This window comes from Ostrea edulis, chromosome 6 (assembly GCF_947568905.1).
Source record: "Ostrea edulis chromosome 6, xbOstEdul1.1, whole genome shotgun sequence".
NCBI lineage: Eukaryota > Metazoa > Mollusca > Bivalvia > Ostreida > Ostreidae > Ostrea > Ostrea edulis.
The window spans coordinates 72,493,055-72,503,810 of NC_079169.1; the positions used below are offsets into that span (position 1 = coordinate 72,493,055).

A 10,756-nucleotide genomic window follows, 5' to 3' on the forward strand; every position below is an offset into this window, starting at 1 on the left:
TCGTATGGGGCCATCCACCCTTCTCTCTCAGCTTCAGACCTTTTGCTGGACCATGCATGTTTTCACCGGAAGTTCTTCAGCAACCACGTGTCTTAGTTTCGTATTTGCACCCATCTTTATGCTAGGAATCATGGTGACACCTACATGTTGTATTTCAACATTTTTATTAAGCACTCAGCTACATTTGACATGTATTCTTAAATTATTGTATACATTTTTACACCTGTAATATCACTTCAAATAGCTAGAAAGATATCTCTTCAATTTAGATAGATATCTGTTAAACTTTAGAGACATGTCTTCATCGTACATTTTCGGAAAGAGATATCTTTCTAACTTAAAGAGCTAAATGCCAGTTTAAAGTTTAATGTGAAGTGTATCTAACCAATACACGAATTCGACCTATCCTCACTACAAATACGGTTTCTACTACTTTCTCTTTTATTTAGAAGGTTTGAACAGATACAATTCATCAAACAACTATTTTTAATGCATTGGTCCATTTTAACAGATAGTAATCTGTCGTATGAATGATTCCCAATTCTTTTTAATATGTGAGGATAGTATGTGAATGAATGATAACATTATTGGTGAATAGAAAATACCCGTGGAATATAAGCTTAGTTCTTATAAAACCAGAAGGCAGGTACTCAGTATTAGGTTGTTTTTCTTGATACACACTAAAATTTACAATAAATTGAGGAAGTTAGACTTACCTATTGTATGTAAAATTTCAGATAACACAGAACAGCTATTATGTTATCAAAGTACAAATGTAAAAGTTGAGAGGTTATGTATTGATAGTGGATCTTGTGTTATAGTTTCAGTTTCGTAAATTTCATAGTTATCTGTACACTGTCGTTAAATTGATTAGTTTGACATGAAAATACGGATGTATATTTAATTGCTGTTATAGAATTTATAAATTCATTTCAAAATTAAGGATTATCTCCCTTGTGCATAACTCTTATCCTTGGACGAATTTGGCTCCACTTTTTTGGCACGCTGTTTTTGGCTATATTTAGCTCCAAAACTTCATATTTATTTTGAATTTCAAACATTTCGGTTGAGCATCACTGAAGAGACATTATTTGTCGAAATGTGCATCTGGTGCATCAAAATTGGTACCGTATAAGTTTTACATGTAAACTCTGTGAACCGTCAGAGTTTGTGAGTTCATCTATGTTTTTGATTGCTATGTACCATTCGAGAATTTATTACTCGTACAAACCCGTTGGTGAAGTGTCACAAATTGTGACGTATGCACGGAGTTCAATGTCGTAGTTCAGTGATGATTCTTCATCATGCCAACACCTACCGTGATATGTGACCTCCGATTTTGAGGCCATATGCGAAAGACATGTGACTTTTGCTTATAATGACCGGGGCTCGGGAGAGGAATTGTCTAAACCTATGTTAAATGTCTTAGGTTTGATGCAGTGTCGCAATCGAATCAAACCCAGTTGAATCTTCCGGTTGCTAAGCGAGCGCCCTTATCACTAGGCTAGCTATTGCGACCGGTATTTTAACATTGCAGTGTCATCCAGTTTGTCAGGATTTCCATATTCCATATAGCTCTATAACTGCTGCCGATTGCCTTTTGTGTATCATACATAGGACTTTGTAGGAAATACAGGGTGTGGACTTGAACTTGAAGTTTGATGGAATACAATACTGTACTATTTTATTACGAAAAATCTTGCTTATTAGATGATTACATTAAAATCGCATTTAGCTGAACAGGCACATTGATGAAAGGAGAAGATGAAAAACAGTGATTAATCTCATAAATCCCATAAAGAATACACAATAAAGAGTTGGGCAAACACGAACCCTTGGACATACCAGATATGGGATCAGGTGCCTAGGATAAGGAAGCATCCCATGTCGACCGGTTACAACTACCGTGAGTCCTATGTCTTGATCAGGTAAACGGGGTAATCCGTAGTCAAAATGAGTGTGCAAAGAACGACATAGCAATCAACCAACACGCCAAACAGCATTTGACCAAATCATAGGTTATATGGGAAAACTAAATCATTATAACGACCATAGAATGTGAAAAATGCTGACTTTAAACGAGACCATTGAAACCCCTGCAACATCAACTTGTTTGTCTCGACTTAAAAACTGATAGTAGCATGTATACAGTATCATGACCCAACACAGATGTAGAGAGGTGTACATTACCATAACATATAGATCGATTTACAATACTATAACAGGTTTATAAAGTAGCATTTAGAGAGAAGTATTGTAATACAACATGTAGATAACACTACATAAAATAGATAGGTTTACAGTATTATAACACTATATAAAATAGATACGTTTACTATAGGATTAAACATTCTTTTTGAAGAATTTATCAATGTGTAAACTCCGGACATTTTACTCACAAACTGAATAAAAGTGCAAAGCACTTTTATGTTAAGTTTGTGAGTAAAATGTCCGGAGTTTACACATCGATAAATTCTTCAAAAAGAATGTTTGGTTCTTATAATTCCAATTCATTCACTTTATTAACAAATGCAAAAATTTGAATAGTTTCCGGCACTATGTTATTTGTTTTCATGCGTGCACGAATACATCGCGTTTTCGGATTTATTGATGTGTAAACTCTTGTTCAGCTTTATTTTTGTCCAGTCAAAACAATTGTAATAAATAACATTGGAATTATAGTATTATAACACAACATATATATTGGTGAGTTCGTCACATAGATTGATGGGTTTACAGGATAACAGAAACTGGACGAATAAATCAAACGAGTTTGACTTAGGTGTTAAGTAATTTTCTCATAATGCTTGATGTATAGGAAATTTATAAACGATCCTGTATTTACAAGTTCCATTATAGAAAAATTATATCGCTATAAAAATTCGTGAAAACAATACATACTAAGTAGAGGTGGACGTGTTAAACGTTAAAACAGTCTTGCTTCGTAGTATGCAACTATTATGATAAGTTATCAAAACGTCACCAATATCAGTATTGGATAACCTACACTAGGCCTTCTAGTCCGCTCCATGTAGTTTTAAGGTCTCTTGAATCGTGGTTCCTCTTTGATTACACAACGATATCAAATTCAAATACCATTTCCTCTGAAGGCATTCTCGAGTATGATTGAATATAGTGTTGACTGGATCAGGCTGTGTTCACATTGGGGTGTAAGATAATTTCTCTTTATATTCAATGTGTATTGAAATTCACTTTTGATGCTCATTATGAATCGAATCACGCCCTAGAAACACTTCGATGAAAAAGTGAAGATAACGAACGGTGAATGTATCAAGAAATACAAAATTGAGAGTAGGGTAAACACGCACCCCTGGAAATACCAGAGGTGGGAACACGTGTCTAGGAGAAGTAAGGATCGATATAATTCCAATACGCAGAGCTATTTTCAGTATTCATTTATCATATCTGGGTTAACAACGAGTTCAGTGCGAAAGCTGATTTTTCATTACAATATGCATTGGATTTCGTGTAAGCAGTAAGCAAGGCATAGAAGAGTGTTCACGGGCTCTATCATGTACTGGTTTGTGCCGCTATGTTCAACGCTTCATATCTTGCGTTCTCAGTATCCCTCTCCTGTAACTGGCGATTGCTGCTAAAGATACAAGATTGAACTAATTCAGAATAACCTTCAGACATGTATGCCATTTTTATGAATCAGAAACGAAGGAACAGAATGTCTGCCTCAAAAGCAAATTCAATTGTTCCATTCGTTTAAACATGTATTACATAATGACATACCTAATTGCTTCATATTCCTCATCGTTAGTAACTTTCTTATTCAACTGTCTACGGCGACAAAGTAACACTATGGTTGTTACGCAAAATCCTGTCGCTAGAAGTACGGAAACGAAAGCAACAGCAACCCAATTGTTTACTGTACAAACAACCTTGCCATGCGTTTCGTTGCAGATTTCAGTTATACCACAAGGACTAGCAGCACATGTGGGTTTGGGGATAACTATCTCCCACACTGTTATATATATCTGTAAGATGGATTGGTAATTTTCCCCATACGCATTTGATGCCAAACAACAAAAAACACCGGAATCTTCAAGTTTGAGTTGGTATATTTTCAGAGTTCCATTAGAAGATTGAAAAGTTTCTGTGCTATTTATGCAGTTATCAGGATGAAATTTCCATCTGATCCTCGGGGGTGGATTACCATCAGATATACAGGTTAACTGTAGTCCGTCCCCAACATACAGTTTCTTATTTGGTGTCAAGAAAATCGTTAGTTTACTTGGAACATCTAAAGAATAAAATAACATTTATTTCACTCTATCAAAATTCAGTGAAATAATATGACCAAATAAGAGTAAATGGAACCTGCTTCTATAGAAGTACAAAGTGTATAATATCAAACGACCAGACATAAAACTTACACAGGACATTGATAGGGTTTGTGTCTCTGCTTGGTGCTGGCCCCAGTGTCTGTCTGTTTTGTGAAGAACATCTGAAAAACGCGCCATTGTCATTCCGGGAAACAGTGTAAGTTACTGTTGCGTTTATCAGAGTTGTACAGTTCTCAGTCTTGCTTCTGTCTATGTTTGTCTCATTAAGCAGTACGGCTGAAGTTGATGTCTTGTCCACTCTCCATATTGCTATGTAGCCTTCTGGATTTCCAACATTTGCATAACACGACAAGGTCACCGTGTCATTTTCTTCCAAGCTGCCGTTTGGGTATATGGTAAATTTAATTGGATGTACTGCATCCGCTGAGGATTAAAAAAAAATCATCATGGTAATTTGGAGATATATATATTTTCTATATATCATTGAAATATCGAATCAAAGTGTTCTATCTATTACATCTCAATATTGCCGTTACGTTCTATCTATATGTATATGTCGGTACATGTGATTAACTATATTCTGTAATATTAACACTTCCACTGTTTGAGTTACTGTAATGAATGGAATACAGTTGTGAACAATGCGCGTATGAATCCTGATAAATATAGTATGTCTATTTGAAAGGGTTGGGAAATCCGACTGAAATGAAAGTAGCTTTATGAAGTTTGCCGACGTGAAGTAGCGCAGTTTATACGCTAATAGATTTCAAAAATCACACACACACATGTATTCAGTGTATAAGCACATATATTCACTATTATACGCTTTAGCCCTGGGTTTGAACTCACGACCTGCGCAACCAAATCTCCTAACAGCGTGTAACCAGCGCGCTTGACCGCTCGACCATCTAGGCGAGTAAAAAAACTTCCTTACGATGACGATGGAATTCTCGCCACGCTGTCACACGCTAAGCGGTCATTGAGAATGGAAATGGGATAGTTGTTTGTCGTAAATTTAAGAGGATCGTGCAAGATACACACTGCATTTAAAATATATTATAAAATACAAAGATTGCACTGAACTCTTAGATAAACATAACTGCCCGAGGTGAAGAAGTACATGTAGTTTAATATAAAGCACAGAAAAATTCACTATCATATGAACATCCACTTCCGCCCCTGCCCGGGGTTGAACTCACGACCTGCGGAATCAAATAAAGGCACATGATACCCCCATGGTGTTGTCCAGGGGTCCATGTTTGCTCAACTATCTATTTTGTATTGCTTGTAGGAGTTATGAGATTGATCACTGTTCTTTATCTTCACTTTTCACTATATTATATTTAGATTTAAGTACATACTTTTCCTATGGGCGGTAAAACACTATCTATTGAGATGAATGGTTTAACTTTAGCTAAAGTCCACTAATTGCTTTGTTAATCAATGATGGGTAACTAATGTATACATGTATATATCCAGTGGCCTTTCCGGCAGGCTGAGAAGTTGTGATTGGTTTATCACATGTTCAGCATAAGATTGTGTAAGTGTTCAGTGTTAGTTATAATAATTTTGATGAGACCCATATTCATCATTTTATAATGGCTGTATAAAACTGAGAAATGTCAGCATTCAGACATCAGTACCAAACATCACATCCAAAGATGAACAATCTGATATCGTAAAGAAAACTCACACTATGACCATGCTAGAAGAACAGTACCCCTCTGAATTTTGGATAAGAGTATTCACGAACGGGATCAGCCACAAATGCAATAAAAAACGGAGGGGCTGGTATATACATCCAATATCCAAATGGAAAGCGAAAATCTGAAGTAATACCAACAGGCTTGCATTGTTCCAACTACAAAGCTGAAGAAAAAGCCATCAGACATGCTGCACATACCATCACAGACAAAGTCAATATCACAACTCCAGTTGTTTTCCTTACAGATGCTCTGTCTGTATTACAGGGCTTGACAAACAACAAGCTACCATCACTAGAAATGGCGCTATTTAACATTCAAAGTCGCATAACAGTGCTACAATGGATCCCTTCGCATTGTGGAGTCTATGGTAATGAAAAAGCTGACATTCTCGCAAAACAAGGTGCTGGACAACAACAGGAGGAAAACCCAGCCTGCCTTGCAGAGATGAAAACCATAATAAAATCTCTGTACAGAAAATCTAACCATCAAGACAGTTACCACCATCTGTCGAGACCTGAACAAACCGTCATATTAAAACTGAGGACAGGACACAATAGACTAAACAAACATCTGAACAGAGTGATGAAAGTGGTGCCATCCCCAATGTGTCCCTGTGGTGAGGCAGAACAAGATACAACACATATTCTACAGACATGCAAGAACCATCAGGCATTGAGACAAAGGATATGGCCATTACCAACAACCATCCAGGAAAAGGTATTTGGAACAGTGGAGGACTTACAGAAGACCACCAGATTCGTAGAGGAAGCAGAAATCCGAGTGTGAGGGCGAATGACAAGAAGAAGAAGATCATTTTATTAAGATTTATGATTATATTACTTATACACATTTCATTCCACGAAGAACACCCCACTCCCGAGACCAACGATCTGACACATTGATAATTTTTTAATTACGACATTCATCTGATATTTTCGATATTCTTAATTTTTCCCGTGATTGTAGAAGTCACTGTTACGACTTTTTGTAATGATTTATTATCAGTTACTGATATGTACAAACACATGGATGAACATTTTTTGTGATGACACAGATCTTGAAAGTAAGTACACGTAATAAGTCGAAAACTGTCCAATATGTCAGATATCGAATGTTCCGGGGCTGTTCTGAGAAGTTCGCGCTTTATAACTTTAAAGTTAAAACATTTTACCAAAATTAGGTTGTACACTACATGACAATGTTCAAGAAATCAGGCCACTGTTTACAATATAGCAGTTTTTCTGTTTGTCATTCATATAATGCATTATTTTCGATTACTGCGTTTGACGAGAAGGAACGACGTGTATTCATAACTTTGCTCTTAAATTGCTGCACTGGACAAAAAATACCATTATAAACGCTTTAGCAATACGGAGTTTCAAATTTTGAAATTATTAACATTTTTTGTGTCTTTGGTTAACTATTCGGCATGGCGGATTACAATTGTGTTTGTAAAATCATTATCTAATTTTCAATACCGAGAGATTATTTGTTTTTTCGTTGGTTTTTTAAAACAGTATTTTATTATGTAAAACATAAGGGCTAGGCAGCGTCTATAGAAGCCTTCTCCTTTAAGGTACAAGGTAAAGTCCACATAATGATGTACATAAGAAATTACAATACAATATATAGGGTCATTTATGTTACATAAGGAACATTTAATTTGGACTTCCAAATGACCTCCTAATAATCAAGGTTTATTTCATATTGTATATGATATCAATAAATCGGTGGCCGAGTGGTTAGGCCGTCAGACTCTCGACCGAAAGGTCGTGGGTTCGAGTCCTGGCCGCGGCAGGGCTGATGTTGTGTCCTTGGGAAAGGCACTTTACATGAATTTCCTCACTCCACCCAAGTGTAAAAGGGGTACCTGGCTATAGACAGTGAAAGATATTGTTAGAATGTTAGTGCTCTAGCGCTTGTAATGACAGCTTGCACTGTATGCTTCCTAGGAGGCTGAGAAAGTTCTAGATTGATATAAGGTCTGCCGGGGTAATAATGTACATTACATTTGTAAAGCACCTTTGAGCGTACATAGTGTATGAAAAGGGTGCTATATAAATACATGTATGGTATTATTATTATTATAAATATAACATAACTAGTGCACGCAAGTACTCAAAATTCTTCCTGAATTCATTTGAATTAAAGATATCGTTCATTCAATTCATATGCGCAACAATTCAAACACTTATGATTTAAAGTTATAGCATATTAAAATATTTTACCCCTGTACATTCTTTAGTTCGTAGTTTTTGATGAAGTTTGAAGGTCGGAATTCCACTTTTGTTTAAATTGATAAAGTAAGTTTTACTTTTGACTTAGCCATTTTGGGTTACACGTGTTATTTTGCCTTATATACCTTGAATAAACACAGATGTGTCGTTTGAAGCATCACCAGCCATGGACGTCACGGAACATCGGTAATGTCCGGCATCTTCACAGATTACGTCATTGATTTTCAGAATAGCACTGTTTGATCCATTTCCAGGGTTGACAAGATCAGTTCTGTTCTTCAAGTAAATACCATCTGGCACAAAAATTGCAGGATCATTGAGGGGAAATCGTACTATCGCACTATAGTCACTTCCATGTTTCTTTTTCCAGTCTATACGGAAGACTCTCTCACTGTTTTCTATGACGTATGTACAGTTTAATATAATCGAAGTATTCGTATTGACTGTGACATAAAGTTCCGCCTCCGTTATCACTCTCAGTGAGACGATACCTAGGGAAATGAAGGGGTAGATATTATACCGACAAATAATACTAGAGCATATAGGAAATAGCAGCATTGGGAATCCCAAATCTTGAAGCAGTCCATTATAATTCATGTCTGGAAAGGACCTCCCCACTTTAGCAGTAGTATGTAAAACTTATACCGTACCAATTTTGATGCACCAGATGCGAATTTCGAAAAAATAATGTCTCTGCAGTGATGCCCAACCGAAATTTTTGAAATCCGAAATAACGATAAACCTAGGGGAATAAAGGACCAGATATACATGTACCTACAAATAATACTACAGCATAGGAACAGCAGCATCGGGAACCACTGATCACTTATTCTACAGACATTATGTTTATTCATTATCATGATGAAATCATTAATGTAATCTACCTTTATGACATTTGCTCTCCGTGGTACGGTGTACATTATATTATTCGTTCAAACTTTGACACATATACTTTAACCACGGAAACGAGTTATGTAAAATAAACAGTTCTTTCGTGGAGTGTTATACCAAACATATACATGGTATCAAAAACAAAAAATGTTTGAACCTTTTATGCACACAAAGCTAGCTTATATATTGCATAACGATATTGTTTCCTCATTGAAAGGTTTTTGTTTTTATTTATTTTTTGGTGTGGATTATTTCTTCCTGGTCGCTGTCTCCTATTTTTGTTTTAAAGTTGACGACTTGTTGTTAAACGGTAATTAAAATGATTTACATTACTCGACCAAATGCTCATCAAACAATCACATGATCTCAAAATAGTATTTACCTTCTGACAGGATGAAAAGGATAAACAAATATGCTCCTTGCATTTTGTCTTAAGACTCTGTAATTAAAAATAAAAACCCATAACACTTGTTCAACTTAATGACCATTATATGTATGTGAGATTATAACATATCTTATATTGTTTTTAAATCCTGGACTATACTATACAATGTATATCGCACATATAGAAAATAAATGACAAACGATCCAATACACACATCATGATTGTCGCTAGTCTTTTATATACATGTAGGATGTAAAAGTGTTAATTCCTATCCCCTCACCACCACACGCTGCAATAATGACTAGATACTCATTAGGCATGACTTTGAATGCGAAATTCTGTAAGTTTTTTCAATGAAACAAAATGGTGTTGCTTACCGTTCACAAATACCAGCACGTCACATAGAGGGAAGTTCTCCTTAATTTCCTGTTAATCCATATATAGGCATAGTAAGGGTTGGACTATGGGTATAGCCAATATAAGAATAGTGAACTGCCAGTCGTTCTAAATTTGATCTAGTGCTGTTTTCTAAGTATAAATCGTGTTTGAGTTTTACTAATTGTATGAATGGAAATTCGAGAGTTTTTGTTTTGGCGAAGTTTCCTTATCCACCAAATTAGCCAACATTTTCACTGCGTCAAAAATTCGCGATAAACGGTAATAAAAATACCAATTACTTAACAAAGAGCACATGCCATATGACTGTTCTAAAGGTTTACATATACAATACATGGTAATTATAAAGAATTCCATTAAACATGACTAAAAAAAAAAGGGGGGGGTCATCCATGTGTCCCACGCAGAACTTCAGTGTAGAAGGGTTCTATGTTTATACATAGAAGTACGTAGCACGATGAATGCAGGAAATTAACTCAACTGGGAGTTAATCACCTCTAGGCAGGTCGGCTGCTACAATTACGTATCGCCACCTTTTCCTTCTAATATAAAACTTATACGGTACCAACTTTGATGCACCAGATGTGCATTTCGACAAATAATGTCTCTTCAGTGATGCTCAACCGAAATGTTTGAAATCCGAAATAACAATGAAGTTTTAGAGCTATTATAGGGAAAAACAGTGTGCCAAAAAGTGGAGTCAAATTCGTCTAAGGATAAGAGCTATGCGTGAGGGAGATAATCCTTAATTTTGAAATGAATTTCTAAATTTTATAACAGCAATTAAATATACATGTACCACCGTATTTTCAAGCTAGTAACGAAGTA

General features: G+C 35.9%; 1 protein-coding gene across 1 annotated transcript; it reads right to left on the bottom strand.

Annotated features, from left to right (window-relative positions):
• Positions 1-1,667: 1,667 nt before the first annotated feature.
• Positions 1,668-8,853, bottom strand: LOC125645761 (vascular cell adhesion protein 1-like). The gene is made up of 4 exons (XM_056141991.1): positions 8,382-8,853; positions 4,404-4,736; positions 3,760-4,270; positions 1,668-3,613 (listed from the first exon to the last, which is right to left on the bottom strand). Exons 1-4 carry the CDS (start codon positions 8,851-8,853, stop codon positions 3,532-3,534), a joined length of 1,398 nt encoding a protein of 465 aa, XP_055997966.1. The 3' UTR covers positions 1,668-3,531.
• Between the last annotated feature and the right edge of the window lie 1,903 nt (positions 8,854-10,756).